The 27,320-nt window shown below is 45.0% G+C and overlaps 1 protein-coding gene across 4 annotated transcripts in view; it reads left to right on the top strand.

Moving 5' to 3' along the window:
* The window catches only part of LOC142472303 (macrophage mannose receptor 1-like), a 244,922-nt gene that overhangs the window by 194,358 nt on the left and 23,244 nt on the right, over positions 1-27,320 (top strand). For all 4 annotated transcript variants that reach the window (XM_075579316.1, XM_075579315.1, XM_075579317.1 and 1 more), the window contains 3 exons: positions 1,667-1,827; positions 10,109-10,221; positions 21,341-21,465. In XM_075579316.1, the coding sequence (XP_075435431.1) occupies positions 1,667-1,827; positions 10,109-10,221; positions 21,341-21,465 (399 nt within the window). The remainder of the gene's footprint in view (positions 1-1,666; positions 1,828-10,108; positions 10,222-21,340; positions 21,466-27,320) is intronic.

Genomic DNA, 27,320 nt, shown 5'->3' with positions numbered 1-27,320 from the left:
AGCCTGTTCAGCTCATCTACTCAGGAACACATAAGTGGCATACCGCATGGGTTCCACAAATGCGGCCATTGTGCATGGTGCCAATATGTAAAACCCACCCGTAGAATAAATACCATCCAACCCAAATCCAGCTACAAAATGTTATCTTTCATTAATTGTCATACTAGTTATGTCATTTATGTTATCTTGTGCGGTTGTAATATGAAATATGTGGGGAGAACGATAAGAACGATAATACCCCTAAAAAATAGGATAGCTGTACATGCTAGATTGATCAAGAGAGGTGACTCCGAACACCCGGTACCTAGACATTTTTCTTGTTGTCCCAAGGGAGGCATCAAGAATTTCAAATTCTTTGGTATTGAACACATTGTTATACCCAAAAGACGGGGTGATAGAGAGAACATTCTCAACAAAAGAGAAATGTTTTGGGTATTTACCCTTGATACTCTTCACCCCAGAGGGTTGAATGTTGAGTGGGAACTCAAGCATTTATTACTTGGGTGACTACAATTCCTCAATCCATTTATAGGTTACTAACTACGTGAGTCTATTCTTTGTCATCAACCCCCCCCCTCCCCTCCCCCGTCGCTCTGACTTTTTGATACTTGAAGATCGGATTTCCCCCAAAAAAATGTTTTTAAACACTGGCAAATCTATAACAATGGTATTTTGGACCAAGGCTACATTTATAAAGCTTCCAATGACTGAGCTCCAGATCAGAACCAATGCTAATACCACCCTAGCTCCTGTTACTATTTTTAAATACTTGGGCATATAGTTTGACTCCCATTTAATATTTGGGATGCACATTGATACCCTGACATCCAAAACCTATGCCAAACTAGGTGTACTTTATAGGAACAAATCCTCCCTATGTCTGCTGGTCAGAAAACGTATCGAACTGCAGATGCTAATGCCAATTATCAACTATGGGGACATAGTATACGGCTCGGCACCCCAAACTTGATACCCTCTACAACTCAATATGCCGTTTGGTTCTCCATTACAACTACAACACACGTAACTGCGAAATGCTCACATAACTAGATTGCTCATCACTTGAGTCAAGGTGCAAAGTTCATCTTTCCTGTCTTGCCTTCAAATACTTTCTGGGCAAGCTACCTGTCTATCTGAACAAGCTCGTCACACCTACCACATGCAGCACCTATCATCTGAGATCTGACTCCAAAAGACTGTTCATGGTCCCAAGACTCAAAGTGTCCGGCTGCTCCTCCTTCTCTTAATGTGCACCCCAAAACTGGAACAATCTAACGGAGACTCTCACAGCCACCACCAGTCTAAGTTCTTTCAAAACTGAAGCTGTCTCACATTTTAATCTGGTCTGTAACTGTTATATACGCCTATAATATATATTATCTTTAACTGTGCATGCTATATCTTGTATATAATGTATACCCTGTTCATTTAATGTAACCATGTATTATTTGTCATCATAACTCTGTGCCCAGGACATACTTGAAATGAGAGGTAACTCTCAATGTATTACTTCCTGGTTAAACATTTTATTAATAAATAGGCCACTTTACGTACCTGCTCTTGTTCAGTAATGTACGGTTAATTTATGTTTTACATCAATATTAGAAGATTCTGTAAAAAAAAAAATACATTCAATCTTCTGTTTGTGATTTATTGTCCCCTGTAGGATTGTTAAGCCGTTGTCCTCCTGGTCCAAGATGGCAATATTGGAGAGGCAGCTGTTATTTTCAGGATTTATCTTTGCTGCGTACATGGAGAGAGGCTCTCCTGATTTGTAACAGTTATAAGGAGACACAGCTTCTATATCTGACATCAGATGAGGAAATGGTAAACAAATGTAGATCCAAATGTGTTACACATAATCCATTTGCCGCAAAAGGAGCCGGCACCACACACTGGCCATAAGGCTCATTAACCCATTTTTACTAAGCAGTGTTATGCCATGAGACCCTTCTGGTGTAGCAGATAGCTTGTAGCTCTTTAAAGTGTCTTATGGCACAGCACCACTTATTCCACTGACATTACTGAGTTATGGCAGCATTGCAGGTTTCATGAGAATTTAGTTAAAACTGGTATAGATGTACAGTAGCAAGACTTACTATCTATCTTTGGTACCCAGACAAGCCATGAGATTCCACCCATGGGTATACCTTGTGCACCTGGGTCCGGCCACGGAAAACCAACGGAATTTTATTTATTTTAATTTCAATTCTGTATGTGTCTGTCAGATGGCACAGTAAATATCTTTATCCATTGACGCAGTGTGGCTATTGCATGGCTCAAGTACTTAATAGTACTAGGACGATTTTAAGTTTATCAGGATCCATCGCGATCCCTGTATCAGAAATAATGTACCCTAGGAACGAATTATAGGTCTGGTGGTACATACATTTTTCCATCTTGGCATAGAGATGGTTCTTGCGCAGGTGAGAGAGAACTAACTTAGTGTGCTGAATATGTTCCGGGAGGGACTTGGAATAGATGAGAATGTCATCAAGGTACAGACGAGCCAACGAGTATTCTAAAGCTTGCCTTAAACTTGCCTTGAACTAGCCAGGTACATGCTGGGTACATGCTGGGTACATTTCAGTGACATTTCTGCAGAGGGTAATGGCCCATCGAATTAACACAGCAGGGGTTCCTGGCAGTCCCATTCCGTTTGAATGGGACTGCCAGGGACCCCTGCTGTTAATCCGATGGGCCATTAGTTTGTCTGCCGAAATGTGTGAAATGTTGCAGCATGTACGCAGCATGTACCCAGCTTGTACCTTGGTCTTTATGGAGATTGTCCAAGGTTTGTTTTAGAATAATCGTCGGCACTACAGTATACGATGACGAAAATGTTATGGACATTGTAAGAGATGTGTGCAGAGGTACGCAATGGAGACCGTTTAAAGTGAAACTAAAATTAGGCTTTATTGCGCCTGTCCCTTTAACACAGGAAAATATATGAAAATAAGCCAAACAAAAACCTATCTCCGCTTTGGAGACTATCTACACATGTAGTTCAGCCCTCTCTAAACTGGGTGGTTAGCTAAGCTATTTACCAGCCCAAATATATATATACATATAAACAGATATATAAACAGTCCCATAGGAAAGTCTTATCTATTTCTTGTAGCTGTAGGGGAGGCTTCTCTTTTCTCCTGGTGTCCGCACCCTTGTGTACTAAGGCAATGTCAGGATCTAGGTTTAGAAGTATTGTCCCCCTGTGTCTTGCTGGCAGCGTGCAGTCTCTTTGCAGCTCAAGACATCTGTTTGTTCCACACGTCAGCCCAGTTGTGGACTAAAGAACTCTTTGTCTGTCCTTCCTTCCTTGGTTCAGCCCCACGTATGAGACTAAAGAATCCTCCCTTCCTATCTCAGAACAGAATATTTCACAGAGATGTGATTAGCAGGTGGGGTTGATTGCACCAGCAATCAACCAGCACACTGCTGGATTAGAGACAAGTCTGTTAACAGGGATAAGACCCTGTTGCAGACATCACGAAAGATTTCATTCACGAACTCCTGGAAAACCGCAGGTGTATTACAAAGTCCAAAGGGCATAACTAAATACTCGTAATGGCCGTTGCGTGTATAGAAGGCCGTCTTCCATTCGTCTCCTTGTCATATACGTATAAGATTATAAGCCCCACGGAGGTCCAGCTTGGAGAAAATGGTAGCACCTTGTAAGCGGCTGAAAAGTTCGGAAATAATGGGTAAAGGGTAGCGATTCTTCAGAGGAATCCTGTTCAAACCTCTGTAATCAATACACGGGCGGAGTGACCCATCCTTCTTCTTAGCGAAAAATAACTCTGCACCGACAGGGGAAGTGGAATTTCTTATAAAGCCCTTCTTTAAATTCTTTTCAATATAATAGTCTTTGGGAGTGGTAAAGGATAAGACCTAGCTTTGGGAATGATGGCACCGGGCAAAAGATCAATAGGGCAGTAAAAGGAACGATGAGGGGGCAGAACCTCAGACCGAACCTTATCAAATACGTCAAGAAACTCTGAATATATTACAGGAAGAGAAGGGTTAGCTGATTTGGTGGTCTGTAGGCCAGCAACAACTTGTACGGAGGGCGTAGAAGGACTCTTAGCGACTGGACCCCACTGTATAGGTTTGTTATCAATCCAGTCTATCTGGGAATTGTGACGTTTTCCCAGCTCCGTAGTGCAGCGCTGCACCAGATGTCCAGGTAGACTGCAGTAGAAACATAGACCCTCATTCGTCCGGCATTGTTTCTCAGAATAGGAGAGTTGATGACTTCCTAACTGCATGGGTTATGGGGCCTCAAGAGCTGGGAGAGTGATGGGAGTAGGACTGCGGATAGGAGGCATAGGAGTGAGAGAGCAAGCATGATGGCGTTCAAGCCGCCTTTCCTGAAGGCGTTGATCCACCCTAATACATACGGCTATCAGGTCCTCCAGCGTGGGAGGTCTTTCCTGAGCAGCTAACTCATTCTTCAGAGTCTCCGAAAGTCCTTGCCAGAAGGTTGCAGATAAAGCCGCATTGTTCCAGCCCGTCTCCGCAGCGATGGTCCGGAACTCAAGATCATACTTAGCAACAGATCTGTGACCCTGGGAAATGTGAAACAAAGAAGATGCAGCAGTAACTTTACGGCCAGGGGTATCAAACACCTGTTTGAATTCTTTTTTGAAATTTGCGAAATTTTGTGTAAGTTTAGGTCTTTGCTTCCAGATGGGAGAAGCCCAGGCCAACGCATTATCGGTCAAAAGTGCAATAATATAAGCCACTTTAGATCTGTCGGAAGAAAAGCTAGAAGGAGTTAATTCAAATTGAATATCATATTGGTGTGAGAATCCTCGAACCCATGTGGGTCACCAGCATAGCGATTGGGAGTAGGGAGACGAGGTTCAAGAGAGGGAGTTTGTTCAGAAGTCTGTTTCAAGAGTCCATCTGGCTGTAGCTGCAGACGAAGTTTCTCAACTTCACGGGTTTAAAAAAATGACTTGATTTTCCAACAAAGAAAACAGTCACAGAGGCCGGTTTGGCCCACCTCACTGGTGTCTGTGTTTGTTGTGCTCAGCATACTGTAACGCTTGAGCTGCCCACAAACTAGACAAGATCCCGGCACTGAGGTGGGAAGGTATTTCACCACACACCCGCAGCAGCGGAGGCGTGCCTGGAAGGCGGATAGTTTAGCATAGCCGGGTCTGGGTTGGAGAGTGTAGAAGATGCGGTATACTTGCTGAGTTCTGGGATTGGAGAAGACAGGATAGTAGGGGTCCGTAAACCGTGGTCTGGGATTGGAGAGAGCAGCGTAGTCCGAGTCTGTATGCCGTGTTCAAGGGTAGGTGAGATCGCGGTAGTCGAGAGTACATTCACAATTCTCACCAACCACAAAAACCTGGAATACATTGAAGGCGCTAAGAGACTTGGGTCATGCTTTCATCCAGAGTCAAAGAATACTAAGGCTGATGCCTTGTCCAGACAATTCTCTACTGAAGAGATCATTGAGACCAATAAGGGCCCCATCATTCCCTCTGCCGGCATCATCTCCTCGGTTTAATCTCCTCTGTTAAAGAAAATTATTCTAGCACAGTTGGAAGTCCCTGCCCAAGCACCGGTACTTCCTTCTAAACTCTACATACCTCCATGTCTCTGCAAAGACGTTCTATGTTGGGGACACCAATCCAAGTTTGTTGGTCATCCCGGAGTGATAAAAATGTCTGAATATTTATCACGCACATACTGGTGGCTGGAAATTTTCATTGATATCAAAAAGTTTGTGGCTGCCTGTGCCACTTGTGCTCAAACCAAGGTGCTCAGATCCCTTACTTGTGGTTTATTCTTGCCACTGCCATTCCTTGACCGGCCTAGGAACCATTTGACAATTTACTTATTGTTGAGATATCGCCCTGTGAATGTTTTACTACTATTCTAGTAATGGTCGATCATTTCCCTAAGCAGGCCCATTTTATTCCCCTGAAAAAAATACCCTCTGCCTCGAAACTCTCGGAAATTTTCATCAGGGAAATCTTCTGTTTCCATTGAGTACCCATGGAGATTGCTTCTGACTGGGTCTCCTTTTTTCCTTAGCTTTCCATCAACTGTTTACTGGCCTAACAGAAAGGACCAACCAACTATTGGAACAGTTACTTTGTTGCTTTGTATCCGAACAGCAGGATAATTGTGCAGAACTGCTCCTTTTTGCTATGTTTGCATGAAATTCTTTAAAACACAACTTCTCTACATTCAGAATTCCTTCTCTTTCCCTCTCTCTCCTAACAGTTCTGTAATGGTGGAAGGGTAGCAGGAATGCGAGATTCAATGGATTTTGGACTTCCACAGATCTCGTAGCAAAGTCCAGTATTTGTTGCAATTTGAAGAGTATGGCCCCTAGGAAAGATCTTGAGTGGATTCCAAGGACATTCATGCCCCTTCTAAGGTCCATGGTTTTTACAAGAAGTTGTCCCTCAAGCCTGCCTTGGATCACTAGGAGGTCACTCATTAGGAGGGGGTGGAGGGATACTATGAGGCTTTGGCACTGGCAGTGCCCACACTGAAGCTCCTATGACCATGTTGTTCCTTTGCATACTTCATCATTTTCACCCACACTGGAGCTACTGTGGCCATCTTGGGTACAGGTGTCTTGCCTATAAAAAGGAAGTACTTCCTACAGGAAGTTGCCTGAGCATGGTTTCTATCTGTTCCCGTCGGGCTCCTTGTAAGAGATGTGTGCCGTGGTATGCTAATAGAGACCAATTTGGGTAAAATTAAAACATTGCTTTATTGAGCTTGTCCCTTTAAACACTGTACAGCATACATAACAAAATAAACAAATACCTACTCCACTTTGGAGAATAACTAAACAGTATATACCCTAACTATGTGTGACTGGCTGGGTAGGCCAGTTCCCAGTTCCAAAAACATATACTATTTTTCTCAAGGAGCATTATATAAGAAAGACTTATGAGGTTCTCCTGCTGCAGGCTTTGCAGTCCAGCCGATTCCAGGAATATAAGTCTTGTCTTTCCACTCCTTTGTCAGCACCCTTGTATGCTAAGGAAATCTCTGTGTCCTGTGTTTTGCAATCAGCACACAGTAATCCTGTGTGCTCAAGAATCTCTTAGTTCACAGTAGGAGACTTTTAAACTGGTCTAATTAGCCAGGTGGAGCCTGGTTAATTGACTGGCTTCAATCAACCAGCTCCCTGCTGGATTCCTCAGAGTATTTAGAGGCAGATTGCAAGGATTCGTCATTCACGCCCCCCTCGGCGCACTCTCAGCTTACCTAGACCCGTGATCGGGTGTCCTGCCTCCTGCGGTGCATCTCAAGGACCCGCGAATGCCAGCGTTCCTTCTAGAGGTGCTCACGAACCACACTCGGCACTAAGTGCTATTCCCGCTGCCCCGCCTCCAGGCTTTGTTCGGTCGTATCATCGTCCCGCTGTGCGCACCCGTTGTGCGTGGCACCTGCGCACGCGCTCAGAGTCTCCTCTGTCACTCTGTCTAAATGGATACACCTGTGCTGCCTCTCTCGCCCAACCACAGCCAAGCATACTCCTAAGTGTGCTCCCAGCTCATTGGACTATTCGGCTTTATATGCTCAGCCTGCCCTCTGGCACATTGGCTGAGCATAACCTTGTATATGTGCGCTGTGTTCACTGCAGTCTTGCCCCCTGTCTGAGTCTTTCCTGTCTTGTCCTGTGTTGCCTGAACTTGCTTGTTTTTGGATTCCGCACTTCTCCGCTCTGACCCGGCTTACCAACGCCGATCCACACCTCTCCAATCCTGATCTTGGCTAAATTGCCTGCAACGATCTGTACATCTCCAATCCAGACCTCGGCAAGTATCACTGACCATCCTGAACTCTCCTACCCCGACCCAGCTACCTCGACCTATCTACACTCCAGAAGCGCCCACACGGCTGTGGGTTGGCGTTTATCAAATCCCCACCTCGGCCTCACGGTCACGCCTTGTTTGTGGTGAGCGCATTGTTACAGTATGCTCAGCCCTACAAACATGGACCCCGCTGAGGTAGGGCGAGTCTTGAGCACGCACGCCACCATGTTTTCAAAGATTGAGACATATTTAGAGCAGAACGACCGACGCATGGACCTATTACAAGAGAATCTCCTGTCTCTCACGGTCCGGGCACAAGCCCCTCCTCCTGCTCCTGCCCCTTCGGGTCCTGCTGCCACCACTACTACACTTATGCCTATGACCCTGACATCTGAACCCCGACTTCCGACACCCAATCGTTATACTGGAGATCACCACGGATGCCGAGGGTTTTTAAATCAATGCTTTATTCCGTTCGAAATGATGCCTTCTCGTTTTCCTTCTCAAAGATCCCAGGTGGAGTATATCATTTTGCTACTCACCGATGATGCACTGGCCTGGGCTTCCCCCATCTGGGAGCAAAGATCGGACCTTACTCAGTGTCACGGGAGACCAGGTTTATCAACACCTTTTTATACCGGGATCATTGATTGAGCAAAGCAAGGAGGTAAAAGAAATTGTGATTTATTTCAGGAAAAGACATACACACAATGTAACACAATTCTCAGGTTTAACACACTTACTGGGAAAGGGGCTAACGAATAAACTTGTCTTTTAAATGAAATTCTCAAAAATTACCTCTGTAGGAGCCGTTTCCAATGACCGTGAGGTACTCACATAAACTGGAACTGATTTCGGCGTACAATGCCAGCTGCGACCGCTACGTTCTCAAAAGCAGGACTTAGAAAACTTCCTCACTCAAAATTTTTGAAGCCGGCTTGCGTCTATTCAGCACAGAGCATCTTTGAATTTGATGCTGATGGTTTGGCGCTTGGAATTTGCCCTCCTGATTGGCTGCAAGGCTCCTTACGCGTTTCACAAACCTCTACAGCCTATCAGAGCGTGGGAATTCTCCTGCCAGCCAATCACCGATTTGCCAGTATTGTAAATCCGGGAGGGCACCTTTTTTCACTCTGCAAAGGGGCATGCGCCAACCTGACACCTCTGCCTCTTTGCATACTGAGCCCACACGCTGTCCAGGCTCCACAGAGTCTGGCCTCTGGCAAATAGTGGCCGGATAGCCCTGTGTTAGCCCAGGATGCGGGTACTCAAGCAGAACTGCAGTACCCCTCCTGTTCTAACACCTTAGCATCCCTGAGACTCTCAAGTCCGGACTTTGAACAGACCCATAGGCACCAAGCTTGGTAGTCATCTGGTCCCTCGGAATCCATGACTTGGAACTCCCACAGTTCATTCACAGGTTATCAGTACATATACCTATTAAACATAACCCTTTAATAAAATATACCGGTACTGTGTCCTGTCTTTTGTGTGATAAAAATGTATAAGTCCACATCCACTCATACTTTAAAATTTTAACTTTTTAACCGTACTGTATGTCTGAAACTAGGACATATGACATATCCCCCATCTAGAGACTACAAATCGTGCACACTTTAATCTAAACATGGCATCATTGATCCTGGTCTATACAGTCCCCCATACCCATCAGTATATATAACCTGGCTGGGTTAGTAGTTCGGACAAAGTTTAAATTTTTTTATAGATGTAAATCATCTACTGTACATTAAATCTGTTTAACTCTCCACTATCCTTAACTTATTTTGGTACTAGGAGGGGCTGCTAGAAAAATAATAATAAATGTATTATGTTAATGAAGCTACTTTCCCAAATTCAATGCCATGAAGTCTTATGAGACAAGGAAAAGATGGCCCTCAGGGGCATCTCATTTCTGTAGCATAAAGTATTCCTCATGTTTATCAGGTAAGTATTAAATAGGGGAAAATATGTATTGTATTTTTATGTCTCTGTTCATTACCTTTTTCCTTTTCTATTTATTTTCCTTAATTGACAAGTTTCCTACGTTTGAGACAGCTACAGTACAAGCAGAGAAATAAAAACATATTATGCACCAAAGAACATGCGTTGAAATAGAAACGCTATTATTTTTCCCTACGACTATAATAGTCTTCTCCATTTTGGTCAATTTTTCTACAATGTAACCCAGATTCAATTAAATTCTCTGGATATTTATATACATTATCTCCTGCTTTATAATTTAGCATGGTATTTTGTATTGGAAGGCAGGATGGTTTTGTGACTTTAATTCTTAATACTAGTTCATTTTCTTTCAGTATGCGGTTTCGTCAATTTATAATGGGATTCATTGGACTGGTTTAAATGATCAGAATCTGGAATCAGTGTTTGTATGGACCACAGGAGAACCAATTAGTCCTGAGTTTACAAAGTAAGTATATTCTGTGACTTTGTCAGTCCTAAAATAGTTCACATATAAAAAATGATGGGGTCTATTAATTAATGCAGAAAAAAGATGCTATTCACAATTTTTTAGTGTAGAGTTGTATTAATTGTAGAAACAGTGTTTTGCACCTGGGCGGGAGGTGGGAGGGTTTATCTGCCTTTTGGTAATTTAGATAGGGAATTGACTGGTGATTTGAATGTTGATTCTAAATTTGAGGGCCCTACACTGTTTTCAGAGGAGTACTAGCCTACTCTGATGTTTGTTTACTACACACAGAGCCGCTGACAGGGGGGACAGGGGTAGGAGAGAGCTGGGACCAGAGTCCCTGGCTTGGTGGTGTCTGTGTCCCGCAGGGCCCCAACTCTTCTCAGCTGCAAGTTGGGCCCGCCTGGAAGTTGAACCCAATTGAAGATCTTCATTAGTGTAAGCCTCCCCAAAGTAAAAGTATTAGAAAAGGGAGTTGAGTGAGAGAAAGAGGTAAATGAGAGAGAGGGGTAAGAGAGAAAGTGGGACGTGGCTAAATGATGAGGGTGACTGAGTGATGGGGTTAGTGACATAGGGATGAGAAGAGAGTGAGATGGGTGAGTAAGACGGGGTGTGAGAGACAGGGGGTGAGATGGTTGCGTAAGTGAGATGTGAGAGAGAGAAGGGATCAGTGAGTGAGAAGAGGTGGTGTAGGAGGAGGGAGAGTGAGAAAGAGGGGGTGAGAGGGTGAGTGAGGGGCTGAGTAAGAGTGAGGGTCTGAGTGAGAGAGCGTGGGTGTGAATGGGGGATGAGGGTTTGATTAAGATGGGTGGTGAGTGAGAGGGGGTGGGTGAGTGAGGATGAGAGAGGGGGGTTAGAGTGAGAGGGGTGAAAGATGGGTGAGAGAGTTAGAGAGGCGTTAAATGAGTGAAGGTAGAAGGTGAGAGAGAGGGGGTGAGAGAAAGGGAGAGAGTGGTGGGTGGGTGGGTGTGTGAGGGAGGGGGAGCAAACAGAGAGGGGAGTTGCAGAGTGAAAGGGGAAAATGAGAGAGGGGAGGGAAAATGAGAGGGGGGAGTGTCACGGGAGACCAGGCAATTAATACCGTTTTAACCGGGATGATTCACTGAGCCAGGTGATGACTCAAGTCATGAGGCCCGGGGAAACGGTTGGCGGCCCTGACAACACACAAGGCTTAATTGCCCTCAACTTCCGGATCGCTCTATCATAATGTTAAACACACACAATTTTTTATATAACCATGTATTTTTTATAACTCTGTGCCCAGGACATACTTGAAAAGGGGAGGTAACTCTCAATGTATTACTTCCTGGTAAAACATTTTTATTAATAAATCTAAATAAACACAAGGTGCGTTTTGTGCTGCTAAGCTTTTTCGAAGGTGGGCGTGCTAGACAAGTGGAGGGGAATTTACCTCTGGCAGTCATGACCATCAGAATAATCAATAGAGGCTTGTTAGCCTTAGAGAACGGCTGTTAAACTCACTGGCCACATGTGCCCCACAAGGTGTTGTCATGTGGCACGTGACCGTGTGCCAGCAGGGGTAGAACTGAGACAGGAGTCCTGTGTCCGGTAACTGCGGGGGGGGGGGGGGGGGGCTTGCGAGTGCTTGAACTTGATGCCGGGCTGCCTCCTACTCCTCTGCTGATGCAGGGCCTTCTTCCGGCGGGAAGTAGGAGGCTGTGCTGCAAACCAGTTGAGAAGAAGGAGGCGACCCGGCAGCAAGTTCCAGCGCTCGCCGGAGGTTCCCCCAAGGTAAAGTGTTGGCTATTGTGAGGGAGGGGGCAGGTGTGGGGCTATTGAGGGGAGGGGGGCAGGTGTGAGGCTATTGTGGAGGAGAGGGAGCTATTGTGGGGATGGGAGCAGGTGTGGGGCACAAAGGTGACACAGGACAGTGAAGATAGGTCATTCTCTATCTTGAAGAATGACCTATCAATAAGTCAATAAATAGTCAATAAGTCCATGGATCAAATTATTTTGTTCCAGTATTAATTCAGACAGATACACAGCATCACTACATCTCAGCATAATTCTTTGCAGGGTTTACAGAGCAGGCATCAACAAGTTATGCATAGAGAATTAGTCAGCACAAGTTCTAAGTAATTCTGAAGATCAATACACACAGGATCACTCACTTATACCAGATTTCAGGAAAACCAGACAAGTCCATTTATGTACTTGTTTTCCCAATTGCAACTGCCACTTCATCATGTTGTGGTATTTCACCGATAATATAATCTCTGATTATGTTATCCATCCTCACTATATTTTAATGAGTATACCCTGTACTTGTACTGTTCTTGGCCATGTCTGTTTTCGTAACATGATGTCTGTAACGGCAGGGGGTAGCCCGCCTTCATTAATAAAGGTGACGCCCGGCTGACTGCCCCTGAAACCAAACAAAAGACAGGGGTGCCCAATGCTATATCCAATCGGCAAAACATATAAAGTAATAAGTATAAAGTTGAAATACTTCAATAATAATAATATTTACTTGGTTATTTAGTTAAACCCTTTGTCCAAAGCGTCATAAGCCTGCATACCAACGTCAAGGTATAACCAAATTAATGCAGGTACTAACACAAAACAGTGAACCCTTCCTTTTACAGTACCTCTGTATGAGGGGAAACACCCACAGTGAGTCCTGTCCATTAAGCAAAATGTCAGAACCTCCCTAGATAAAAAGGTGGGGAGGGGTGAGCTCTGGGAGGAGGGGCCACTTACCTCCAAACAACTGTTGCCAGTCAGGAACTGAAACCATATGTCAAGGGATGAGAGTGCCAGCTCTTGGGTCTAATATTGTACATTACCATGTTGCCCTGTAATTCTGTTCCCCTTATACTGTCCTCCATACTTATAAGCTAGGAACCGTGTGCATAGGGTTAACGATGTAAGCCCAGTGGGCCAGTTAATGCATTCTATGCTGTATTCCGTATGACTCAGGGTCCCGTAGCTGCCTGTGCTAGCAGTGTGCAAGTGGGTTGACTTGTATGGGTGGCTCTTTATGAGAAATAGCTGCAGAGCCTTTGGGAACATGAGGTTAAAGGGGGATATTTGGGGGAAAACAGGGTTAACCTGTGTGTAAAATGTCAGTTACTGCTTCTACCGGTAATCCTCTAAAAGTATCCACAAATCCTGCCTGTTTTCGGGTGCACGCCTGTAGATAAAGGCATTGGACTACCGGGGTAGAATTCCCCTATATACCTGTATTGCCTGCCAGCATGGTATTAGAGCTGGAGTAAAAAACACAGGCTTTTGAACCCCAGCTCGCAGATCCTCATTTGAGAGTGTCAGCTCTAGGGATCAAGTGTTACTGTTACTGTATTGGGTGTAGGGGCTGGTGTCCTAGAACAGGTTTTAGAGCCCAGTTCACAGACACCAAGTTTTAGGTCCAAATTGTAGAGTGCAAGCTCTAGGGACCAAATGTTCGTTTTAAAGTGGTTTTGAACTGTAAATAGTTGGCTGGCAGCCCTCCCCATGTTAAAGATAGGGTTTGCTGTCTATGAAAGGAAACCGACGAGTGCAGGGAAGAGAGACATGCAGACGGAGAGAGAGGCTATGTTAGCCTGTGTAGAGCAATTCAGGCATCAGTCCGGTCAGGCGCAGGCGGTAGTTTTGAAAGTGCTTTGCTGTAAATGGCAAAGCACTCGGCACAGAGCTGCCGGCTGAACTCTGCCAAGCTGAGGACTTTGCCTGGAGTCGTGGTCGATCGCGAAAGACAGGGTTCAGGTTTGAGGACACGGCCAAGTCCTCTGGGACCCTCATACCTGCTCCAGGCTGCCCCGGTGAAGCGCATTGACGTGGGCTCGGCAGAGAACTGCCGGAGCAGCCCTGCCAAGCGGAGGGGAAGCATTGGGACCAGGTCTCTCGGCCACGTTCCCAGGACTGAGTCCTGAGAGTTGCAGAGGACTGGAACCAGCGGGAGCGGACAGGGTAAGCCTTTGCTGAAGCGGGCACCCTGCACCTAGGAAAGGCTAGATCTCAACCCAGGACCCCAGTAAGTGTTTTTATTTCTGTATTTTGTGTTGTGTTGTATTTCCGAAGTTTAATTCAAATAAACCCCATTTTATTTCACTGCCTTGTTTTACCTATTGAATGATCCCAAAAATATAAATGTGTTAAAAGACCTGGTCTACCGTGAAAATGTCCTCCATACTTTCCTGCCTGTCTTCCAACCTGTGATGTATGTTTTCCTAGCCTACATATAGCCTCGGTTCTTATATATTTAGCCTTTGGCTGTAATACTGCACATCTGCATAGTTTGTCTACGGTTCATCTACTAATTTTTATTAACTAAGTGTATACCAAGCAAATATATGTGTGTGTATAGAGACAATATGGTTTCTCTCTTGTTCAGGATTTTGAATCTGTCCGATCTTCAAACAGGAGAAATCCTAATTATATGGTATCCATGTTATGATACAACAAATTAAAGGTATAATGTGTGATCATAAATTAAAAAAATATATTAAATCTAAACTACAAATGCAATGAATAGTGCATTAAGGCCAAGATTCACAAAATGTTACTAAGCTTTAGCATGACTTTTCTTCCATTCATATTTGTTTTCAATAGCTCCTATGTATTCGTCTGTGGCATTGGCAACGTGTTTTGCCAACATATTTGCTGTCACATACACCTTTAGCCAAATATATCACTCCAGTGATTTTACAGTTGATGTAAATCATATGTTTTCAAGTTCAAAAGTCCAAGTTGTGAACTTTTTTGCTTGTGGTCATACAGTATGTTGGAATGCTTTGTAACCATTGCATCTGTAGGAGCCCAGCGTCTGACTACATAACCAGTTTGTTTTCCAAACAATCCCACACAACACAATTCCAGCAAGCTCAAAACCCACCACAATATATATATATATATATATATATATATATATATATATATATATATATATACACATGTAAATACAACTGTATGCTCATCTGCATGTCTTAGGCTGGTCTGCAACCCCGCCTTTCACCATTATCACCCAGCACACAGCACTTCCACTGCAGCAAGGGATTCTGGGAAATGACATGCAAATGAGCACACAGTGTCACTTTTTGCTTCAAAAACCATTTTTAACATGGTTCCCTATAGGCTTAAGCTTGCTGCATGGTCACAGCTTTGAGCACAGCCAAGGTTAAGGTGCATAGCCAGAAAACCCACCCACAGACAGGTTTTTTTTTTTTTTTTTCCTCCCAAGAGGGTTGCACCCTCTCGCTCATCGGGTCCCAAACCACTTCAGTGGTTCAGGAGCATGCCTTTGGACTGTCCAACCGAAGTCAGACCCGCCCTCAGAACACAGTTTCCCTGAAGGTTTCAGCCCGAAAGCCTAGGTCTCCAGGGACATTGATGCCTTCCTCCGTTAGGATTCAGGACATCCGTCTCTTCCTCCCTCTGGCCCGAGGCCCGCAAGGGAGTTCGCATCATCTCCCCTCTTTCGAGGGTTGTGCGGGTGCACCCCAGCCCCGAAGGGCAGGTTGTTCGAATGCCATCCCCCCTTAGCCCGAAGGCTCAGGGGTTCTGTGGTCTGGGGCCTGGACACCACCTCTCAACGAGCTAGAGGGCCAAATGCTTGCCACAGACCTTTCCTACTGAAGCCCCAGATAGGATGGTACTGCATTTGGTCATAGCTGTGCAGGCCGAGAGGAGCCTTCATACCGCCTTGATCTAAGCCAAAGGGCCAAGGCACCCACAGACAGCTGTTTCGACCTTAATGGGTCTCATCAGTGTGGGGTTGATTAACTGGCTATGCAAAGAAGCTAAAGGATGGGGGTTACCATACTGAGTTAAGTTATGGTGAGTAAAAAAAGTGACAAAAACCCTCCACAGCAAAGCAAATATTCAAATGTAAATACAACTGTATGCTCATCTGCATGTCTTAGGCAGGTCTGCAACCCCGCGGGGTTGCAGACCTGCCTAAGACATGCAGATGAGCATACAGTTGTATTTATATTTGCTCTGCTGTGGAGGGTTTTTGTCACTTTTTTTACTCACCATAACTTAACTCAGTATATATATACATACGTTACCGTTCCAAGGTCTGGTAAAGAAAGAGACAGCACTCAATTGTAGAAAAACTTCACAAAGTGTATTGGTGAAAATAGTGGTACATCAAGAAACCCAACGTTTCGGTCCTCCAAAATGGGACCTTCCTCAGGGGGATACAATATATATATATATTTTATACATTTGCACGCCCCGGGCGAGTGGTTTTAACATCGTGGCGAGCTCCTATTGGCCCAAGCAGCACACGTGTGGTACTAGGTGGCGAGTAGATTTTGTTGTGATTTGTCGACCACTGTACATAACTATGTATTTGTAATCATGTACAGTATTACTGTATTTGTCATCTTAACTCTATGCCCAGGACATACTTGAAAATGAGAGGTAACTCTCAATGTATCACTTCCTGGTAAAACATTTTATTAATAAATAAGGCCCGTGGGTGACACTTTTCTCGGCGTACACAATATGTAATTAGGGCACTAAAATGTACTTATATCTCGGACAAGTCCTAGATTGTCATCTTGTTTCATCTTTTGTAATAGAGTATCACTGTGTATTGACCTTTATTAATCATAAAAAAGAACAAATCTTATAAGTGCTCGTATCAATGAGTAATCAGAGATTTTCCTTCATATAATCTGAATCTCTCAATTTTGCTCCTTTGTCAATGGGTTCAACCTATGCTAAATTTAGACAACAGATACTTGATCCTATAACAATACTTACTTGTTGATCCAGAGGAAGGCAAACAAAAAACCCCATTAAGGGGAAAAATTAATTCCTTCCTGACTCCAAGAATTGGCAATCGGATAAATCCCTGGATCAACATCCTTCCCATGTATACTTATTTGGTATATCCCTGTATACCTTTCCCATCTAAAAAGATGTCCAACCTTTTTTTGAACAAATCTATTGTATCTGCCATCACAGTCCCCATGGGTAATGAATTCCACATTTTAACCGCCCTTAATGTAAAGAACCCTTTCCTTTGTTGCTGGTGAAATCTCCTTTCCTCCAACCTTAAGGGATGGCCCCGAGTCCTTTGTACTGCCCGTGGGATGAATAGTTCTTTTGAAAGCTCCTTGTATTGTCCCTGAATATATTTGTATATAGTTATCATATCCCCTCTAAACGCCTCTTTTCTAATGTAAATAAGTCTAATTTAGCTAGCCTTTCCTCATAAGTTAGAATGTCCATCCCCTTTATTAATTTGGTGGCTCTTCTCTGCACTCTCTCTAGTTCCAGAATGTCTTTTCTTAGGATTGGTGCCCAAAATTGTACTCCATATGTTGTAAAATATGTTATACTTATACATTGTAACATAAGCTGGGTCCTTTTACTGCTGGACTCCACAGGGTGCTTGGGCTACCAGGGTGTGGTGCCACTAAGTCTGTCCTAAGTCCGTAGATCAAAGTAACACTTGCTGCCAGAAGTGTGAACAGCTACCTGTGCAGGATGGCTAAGTTAAGTATCCAAGTCCTGGGATGATTACAGGCTATTCCGGCAAGTAGTCACCTCCCTAGACTGAGAGACACCAGGGGGCTGCATGACAAGTAGGCAAGATGATGATTTTCGAGCATGCTCTTTTGCCATGCTCAGGTGCCAGGTACCGGGTTCGCGGTAATGTTGTAGGACTGACTTTGCAAATGTTATAAAAAGTTAGTAGCCAGCCCAGGGAGGAGATCCCAAGATGGATCCAAGTTGTGACTCCAACCCAAAGGATTGTCATCTTCACAAAGAAGCCTTGCGGAGACAGCAAGGAAACAGCTACAGGACTTTAAGCAGAAAAGTTTCTAAGTCCCACTTCCAGTACCATCTTCAGCAGACAGCGGCTGAAGTCTGAAGCCAGATATTTTCTAAGTCAGACTTTCAGCCCCATTTGGAGTGGAAAGTGCGGTAGCCGATTTGAGTTCCATGACTTTTTGGGGGCTAGGTCCCGGTCAGTCAATTGACTTGTTAAAGACTTTCTTTCGGTCAAGGAAGTTCAGTTTTTCAGCCCAAACCCCCAGTAAGTGTGTTTTCTCCTGTATTATTGAAATCCACAGTGTGTATGTCTGTTTCCAAGAAATAAATGCAATTTATTTTACATTTTAGTTTTGCTCAATGAAATGATCCTAGTTAAAAAGGTGTAAGTTACCTGGTCTCCTGTGACAGACACTTTTAATCCCTTTGCACCATTTACATTTCTGTGCTGTGCTGAAGCAGGGAACCGTAGCGGTGAGTCGTACAAGCGTTTTCAAGGGGAGATATTGCCGGAACAATGTGCCTATATTTATTTGGGAAACAAGTATGATTCCCGGGTACATTTTTTGGGTATCCAGCAACTCTGGACCCCGACTACCTTTCACACATTCTGAAAACACTTTCTGCACAACCCCCCCTTGAAACTCATACCCTAGCAATCCCTGCTTGCCTGCATCCCTGGAAAGGCAAAACAATAAAAATGATTTATTGTCGCATAATTACGTCATGCAGATACAACAGTTAGGCTCAAGACACTCTTGAACTCCAAAACATGGATCAGAGGTAACCAAATGGGCTTAACCTTTATTTGATAGCCTGGTTACCCCCTCACCGTCACATGGTGTTGTATGTGCTTTTTTTTATCTTTACTTGCACTGTGGTTCACTGCTCCCTCATCTTTGTGTATCAGGAAGAACAATGCACCTGATACCACCAAAATGGAGTTCCTGTAATGAATCTGATCCCACGGAAGAGTGTCCTTCTGATCCTATGAGGATACGGATAAGGATGAAGATATCTCTTATGTGCGGCCCCGAAATGAGTCACACCCACAAAACACCTCTAGGATGGTGGAGGTGTCTGAACTTGGAACGCGCCGAAAATACCGGTCTCTGTGATGACAAATGTGATCGGCAGAAGCAAGAGCACTGAACATTGATGCCAGCTAACGCAACTACAAGAAAAGCCTGGCGGATACAGTGAAACTGCTGAAGTTTCAATACAAGAAGGAGACCCCAGTATCTCTGATGAGATGGAGACGTCCAAAACAAAAAGGCGGAAAAAGAAAAACGGTTCTTCAAATAACGAGAAAGGAACAGACATGTCCGCAGATCCCGCTGAGAAAAAGGAGAGGTGAGATGCCCAGCAGTCTAGAGCAAATGGACAATTCGTCCCACAGATGACAGAATATCCAGGGGGCCCAAGGCAGAAATCGTATACCCCAAAGAAGTGGCTGTCCTGTGCTGACAGTGAGAAACCCTAGTATCACCCATATACCGTGTCTGTATTCTTCCTGCCGTCTAACCGTAGGCCATGTGTGGCCCAGTCAGATATTAACAGGGACTCAGGCCCCTGCCTCAGCAATAGTCATAAGTCTGAGATCTAAAAATTAGACAGTTTACACATATATGTCACATGCTCACAAGTGTGCTGTCCATGACAGATGGTATATTGGGATGCATTGAGGAGAGGTATTGTTTATTTCAAGGACAATTGCGGAAGGTGAAAAATGGGTCATCTAGCATCCTACTGGCTTTCCCCACTTCTTTATTACCTTACAGTACATATGCTGCAAGTCATGGGTAATCATGTAAAGTCATGTGAACTCTCGCTCTTGGATTGACTCTCACAAGCCACTGTAGTCTTTTGGAACGCGCAACCAATCCGAAGCTGTCAGGTCGATACCAACATCTGTAGGAACACCACGCGGATGCAGACCCATCCAGGAAGTGAGACGCCGCCGCGCACACCGCCCCCAGATGTGCACGAGCCGGGGAAGGAGAGAGGCAGCGACGCCATCCTGGATTGGAAGAGAATATCGTTTCAGCTGACAGGAACGCCTTTGGAGAACGCGAAAGATCCTATTTACCTCAGTCACAAAGGACTTCAGGAGGAGATAGGCTGCATATGCTGGAAAGCTTATTCAAAAGGCTTGAAAATATCGGGCGCTTGGGAGTTTACATCTGTTTTTATACCAGTCCTAGTTACAATAAATGTTATTATGATATGTAATTTCTCTTTAATCTATAATATCTCCTGTTGGAATTTTGAAGAATAACCATAAATTCTAACTAACTTTGCAATAAAGCTATACATCTATATTTCCATCTACTGCCATTTGGATAACGTATGAGGGAGTCCACAGAAATCACCATATCAGGTGTGCGTTATCCATTTCAGACCTACTGTACTCTTTACCGCAATTAGAAAAAACACAAAGCACACAAGTGCACCGCGGATTAGCATAAATCTTAATATTTAATAATTAATAATTGATCACACTGACCACACAAGACAATAATAATAATAATAATAATAATAATAATAATAATAATAATAATAATTAGCACTTTGCTAAACACCACACAATAATAAAAATAATAAATTAATGAAATAATAAAAGGGAAACTCCCAATGGGATGCTAACCCCTATGTGCTAGCTTCAAATGAAGCACAACCCCAAAAACAAAAAAGGATAAAACAAGCAATGAGAAAGCAACCACCCCACTAAAGATTACATTAATAAAGTGCAAAAATAGCAAAAGGCTGAATGAACTGTAAAGGGGGGAGCAGGTACTAAACACAGGCAACAGCAGGTGCCAAACAGGAACACGGATAAGTCCGGACAACCCGAACACGCTGGCAGAAGAATCACACTGCTGCTGCTTCCTGGTTTCCCTCCTCCATCCAATCGGTGAATGCGCAGAGCTCCCCTATGTGACCTCTATGCGTTTCGCAACCAAGTGCTTCATCCTCCTGACGAAGTTTATATAGTTTGTATAGTTTAAAATTGCAATCGGAGCAACTACAATGTGAATAATATTGGATTGATTCTGTATTAACTGTATGCTCAATAGATGGCACCAGTTTTTCAGTATTAGTAGTACTAGTATAGCATAGTTCAGATTGATGTAGAGATGCTTAATGCTACAAGGGCTTATAGTTGTGGCTAATTTGTTTATGGCTAGTGTTGTATATAAAGGGACAGTGGTGTATGTGACTACTATTGCCATGTACCTTGTAAGTATGCCTCTGTAACACGATGAAGACCTGCGTCTAGCAGTCATTTCTCACCTTGCACAGGGCTCCCTAGACTTTTTAACCCAACATTCTATTTGTTGATGGTAAAGTGGTATAACTTTGTTTTCAGGTATTTGAAAGATGACATGGCAGATGGAGGTCTGAAAGATTGTGCACAGATCAACATAACAGCTGGGATTTTAACTGACATTAACTGCAATGTGAAGAAGTCTTTTATATGTAAATGTGATGAGGGTGAGTATTTTACAATTATATGACCCATTTGTACTTTGCACACCTTTAAATTAGCTACAGTATGTCTACATTATCTCTAAGAATAAATAAAATGTTTAAAACAACTTGGCCTTCAAATGCTGATAACCAGTAATAATCCTCTTATTTAAAAAAAAAAAAACATTGTACCGCATACCTCAAATGACTGGCCACGAAATGAATGCATTCCTAATTAACACACCCCAGGTCCAGTTTCACCAAAGGAAATGTGCCTTATTTATTATGGAGGAGTACACACTCAAATGCTCGTTTACTCATGAAAGCATACCATTTTCCAGTTCCCTAACATTTTTCACTAACTTTTGGGCATTTAAATAAATTAACATATTTAAAATAATTAAAAAGACAATGTATGCATAACAGAAATGGTGCTACACTGAAGAATGCTCTTAAACTGGATATCTCCTTTTCCTAGTTGTTTAATACTAGAATATCAAGCAATAAAATAGCTAATATCTATTCACTGGGCTGATATATTAGTTACAGTAAGTGTTAAGAACACTGACTTTAAAGTTATTGAGCTATGTTCAAGTCTGTCTATTTCCCTGTGCCTCAGGCCCCGAAATTTCTGTAGATTGTAAGATCTACAGTTGGCGATTATTCATTAAAATATGATAGTGCCGATCGACGCACTGTGGAATGGAAACCCTTATTGACTTCAGTTGGAGTTTCTGTGAGATAATGGCCCAATCGGCACCAAGACAGTTTAATGAATAACTCCCATTGGAATCAGACATTTGGACGTGAAACAACAAATAAGGCGCAACAAATATATAATATAGTGATAGAATCAAGTGCTGCCTAAATACCAGCGGTCTCCCAAACCGCCATTGTGACAAAACTAAACCATCAGGTGTTGATGGCACAAATTGAATAAAAGTGCAGTGAAAGTGCAAAATACCCAGTGAATAAACTTAAACACTGATGAAACTTTGTGAGGATTGGACCTCGGTCCTGCCCCTGTGATGCATTGGGTGACGCCCCTCACGCGAGCGCCGCAGTACTCCTGCCGGCACTGGACCTAGGCTCCTCCCCCGCGCCACATCCCGTGACGCAACGGAGGACGCTCCTGTCTCCACCACACGCCGGTGTCGCATGACCAGAAACACTCGAGGGGTTAATGCTAACAACATTAATTATGCCATGCTATACACTCTGCTCCTGCCTATCAGTACACAGTCTACCTGTGTTGACTCACTGCCTACAGCGTTCCCATTGGCTCTCTGTGCTTTATATGCTCAGCCAGCCCCTAGGCAAATTGGCTGAGCATAAACTTGTGTTTATGTATGAAATGCTTGCCTCAAGCATCCTGCTGCCCTGCTGTTGCCTCTGTGCATTCTGCCTTGATCTTTAGTACCTTTTGACCTCAGCTTCTAACTGGACCTCTACCTTCTCTGACCTCTGGACCTTGGCTACGCACAATGACCATTCTGACCTCTCCAATCCTAGACTACGACAAGTATCACAACTATTCTGACCTCTCCCACCCTGACCCAGCTACACGACTACATTCTGCAATTCGGGCGCGGTTGCGTGGTTGTTGGTCGGTGTATTCTAACATCCCCCTAAGACAAAAACAGACAGCACTCACAATAACATGCGTGAAATGTAAATTGGTGAAATGTGAAAATGTTCCCAGCACTCATAAAAGACAAAAGATAAAGGATATAAGCCAAAATAGTTTAATGAAAAACAGAAAACATACCACCAAGGGGTATGGAACAATACAGCAAAAATATGTAAGGGAAAAAAGGTTAGAAACCAGGGGAAATGGGAGGAAAAAACACAAAGGGGAAGGAAGGGTGAAAGGGGGAGGGGGTGCAAACAAAGGTAATGCAGGGGAAGGGGGGCAACGTTTCGGGGTTGTGACCCCTTCTTCTGGCCCGTTCCCAAAGGGCAGTAAGTGTCCAATGGTACTTCCCTTAGTACCCTGTAAAAACTTCCCTAAAAGAAAGTAAAACACTAAGGGGCCTATGCAGAAAGCGTTCATAAAAAACAAAAATTGCCGGGCCATTTACTGTATATCACCGTTTTTTGGAGCGTTGCTATCCCGGTATTCCGAAAGCCAAGATTACCTGTCATAGCAAAATTCCCAAAACGTACGAATTGACGCCAGCGATATGATCGACCCTCTGAAAAGGCCTAACCTGGCGATTCATTTCTGCTGCAGAGAGAGAGCTCCTCAGAGAGCCGGCTCTCCCAGCGAAAATCTTGCCCTAAATTTATGTTTTTTTAATATACATTTTATTCCTAGTGTAGATGAGCAGGGGGTCTCCGGAGCAGAACCGCGTTGGTTTGAGGTCTGGGACCACCTGCTTCCCAAGATACAGGCCCTGTTATAGGGTGCCGGTATCCCTCTGCTTTGTTTACATCAAACAGTCACGTGACGCGGGGCATTTATATGCACAGGAGATACCGGCACCCCATAACGGGGCCTGTATCTCGGGAAGCAGGGTGTCCCCGGACCTCAAACTAACGCGGTTCTGCTCTGGAGACCCCCTGCTCATCTACACTAGGAATAAAATGTATATTAAAAAATATTTAGTAAGCACCAATACACAACCCAACCCCGTGCCCCCTCCCCCCCCTCCCCCCCCATACTGTAAAACCATGATTTATTTTTTACACACACAATTAATACCACAGGCCGGCGCGGTCCCCAGTGGGCCCGATGGGTGTCCGCAGGCCCCACAGTGCACCCCGGGGGGTACCCACAGGTGTCTGGGGGCCTCTGGGAGGTCCCTGCTAGGTGCCGTGGGCCTCCAGGCGGTACCCCAGGGCCCCAATGGGGTCCATGGGTGGTCCCTGCGGGTGTCTGGGGGTCCCCAGGTCATCCCCACAGGTATCTGGGGGCCCTCAGGTGGAACCCGTGGGCGTCCGGTGTCCCTCAGGTGGTCTCCATGGGTCCCCGCTGCCCTGCGGTTCCAAGCCTGTATTGAAAAAAAACCCACCACCAAACACATACAGTACAGTAATGGGCAAAATAACTATGATCGTGATATGGATAATAGATTATTTGCCCATTATTAAAACCAACATTAGCCAGCATAAAGTAAATAAGTATAGTTCTACGTACCACAGCCAATATGAAGGATAATGCAGGTCCCTGTCCTCCATTGCAGAAAGCATACACACATCTATATATATTTAAAACTGAAATGTTTGTTCAGTTGGCGGATTGGTTGGTGGCCGGCCACACCTCATGCTGGCGTGCTCTCCCATTGGCTGAGGGGGGTTGCGGGCCGGGTGATGTCACCAATAGGGGCTCACAGACAATCTTCCATCCTCCTTAATCGGTGCTTCTCCACCTCACTGATCGGACCTACAGGTAACCTCCCCCAGCGCTTCTCCTCCTCACCCCGCAGGCCCCATACTAGCCACATTCAGTGGGGACTGCCGGGGACGGGGGAAGGGGAAGGAGCGTCGGGGACCAGGGGGGGGGGGAACGACCGCCCGGGGACAGGGGGGGGGGTGAGGGCTGGGGATGGGGGGGAAACAGGTCACCTCCCCTGGCACTTCTCATCCTCATCCCGCGGGCCCCTTACTATACACATCCTCACCCCGCTGGGAGCACCGGGGGCGAGGGGGGGGAGGAGCGCCAGGGGTTGGGGAAACAAGCACCCGGTGAGGGTGGGAACAAGCACCAGGGACAGGGGGGGGGCAATGAGCGCTGGGGACATGGGGGGGGGAACGAGCACCAGGGTCAGGGGGGGGAATGAGCACCGGGGACAGGGGGTATGCAGGGGTGGAGAGTGATGTGAGGTGCAGGGGGGACGACTGATGAGGGGTGCAGGGGGGGGAGAGTGATGTGAGGTGCAGGGGTGGAGAGTGATGTGAGCTGCAGGGGGAGAGAGTGATGTGAGATGCAGGGGGGGGGGAGACTGATGTGTGGAGCTGTGAAGGGGGGTGGAATGGAGCTTAACCGGGGAGGAGGGAACGGAGCTGTGACCGGCAGGGGCCTGCAGCTGTGAACGAAGGGGGGGGAATGGAGCTGTGAGCAGCAGGAGACCACAGCTGTAAACGAGGGGGGAGATGGAGCTGTGCAGGAGGGGGAACTGAGCTGTGAAGGGGGAGAACGGAGCTGTGAAGGGGAGGGACACAGCTGTGAAGGGGGGGAATCAGAGATGTGAAAGGGGGCACAGTTGTGATTAGGTGGGGGCCGGAGCTGGGAATGGGGGGGGGGGAATGGAGCTGTGAATGCGAGGAGGGGAGCAGAGACAGAGGGGGAGTGGGAAAATTAAATCCCGTGTAACGCCGGGTATCTCAGCTAGTAATATATACATTCTAATGGCCCCTACCCCCTTAATAACCTTAGAAATTAATAACCACTATAGTAATTAAGGGGTTAACCCACTCTGCCCCGCTACCCACCTGGGAGGCCTAACCACACACCCCGGACCCACTATACACACCCTGTACCCATTAAGTAGTATAGGGGTACATCATACCCATATAATAATATGGGCATGATAAGCCTCTATAGCACTCAATGGGCACCCTAATCACAATACATGAATGCACAAAAGACACAATAATAAAACATTAAAAAACACCGAAACACTAAGGGGCCTATGCAGTAAGCATTCATAAGCCACTTATAAAGCACTTATCGCCCAAAATGCCTACTGCTATTCAGTAAGTGGTGATAAGTGGATGATAAAAGACTGAATTGCCCCCAAAAATTGCTCATAAAAAAAATCAGCAGTGATAAGCCACTTATCGCCGTTTTTCGGCATGTTCATAAACTCGCGCAATTCTATTAGCAGTGATTAGGCTATGAACGCCTATCACCACTCTAGAATGGTGATTTTATCACAAAAACCTCACGCCAGAAAAAGTTGGTGTGAAGGTGTTGGAAACCTGCAGAGAAGCAGCGAGATGGGACTTAGAGAAAATGCGGTTTTCCTGCATAGGATTGATGTTGGGAATCTGGAACTGATATCCATTACTATTAGCACAAGAGACCCCTGGCATGAATCCTATGCAATAAAAATGCATTTACAGAAAACTTCATTACCATAGCGGATAGCCTCAGGGCCTCCTTATTTCCCGAGATACAGGCCCCGTTATGGGGTGCCGGTTTCCTCCTATGCATTTAAATGTCCACGTCACGTGACCGTGGGAATAAAATGCATAGGAGATACCGGCACCCCACAACGGGTACTGTATCTCGGGAAGTAGGGGGTCCCTGAGGCTGAAACCAATGCGGTTCAGTTCAGGAAACCCCCTGCTCATCTAAACTATTAACAAAATTAAAATTTATACACATACATTTCGGGCGAGAGTTGCACAGGAAGAGACGGCTCTCTCTGAGCAACTCTCTCTGCAGGAGATACAACTCGCCGGATAAGGCCTTTTCACAGGGTCGTTCATCAGATCACTGGCTAATCACCCGTTTTTTAAATTTTGCTATGACAGGTAATCAAGGCATTCTGAATACCGTGATTGCAATGCTCATAAAAATGGTGATTTAAATGGCCCGGCGATTTTTTTTTTATGAGCCTTTAGTGCATAGGCCCAGAAGAGTCTGGATCTAGTCAAAAACTGCTGATAGCTTCAATGTCAGCTAATGGATAGTAATATCAGTTCAAAGCTCAGCTCAGATGTCTGTGGAGGTCCGTGGGTTGGCGTTCCTCGTGTTTTCACACTCCGTGGGGTGCTTTGAAGTGCTGAATGAGTAATCCTCATCGGTGCTTAGAAATAGTTCCTGGGTGTGACGTCATAGATATACCCACAATGCTCTCGAACAAACTGATTGGCTGAGAACCAGGAAGGATCTGTGATTGGTCCACAGACCACTGCAGTGCTGGAACACA

The sequence above is a fragment of the Ascaphus truei genome, chromosome 21, assembly GCF_040206685.1.
Source record: "Ascaphus truei isolate aAscTru1 chromosome 21, aAscTru1.hap1, whole genome shotgun sequence".
Lineage (NCBI taxonomy): Eukaryota > Metazoa > Chordata > Amphibia > Anura > Ascaphidae > Ascaphus > Ascaphus truei.
This window is presented reverse-complemented; position numbering and strand designations above follow the sequence as displayed.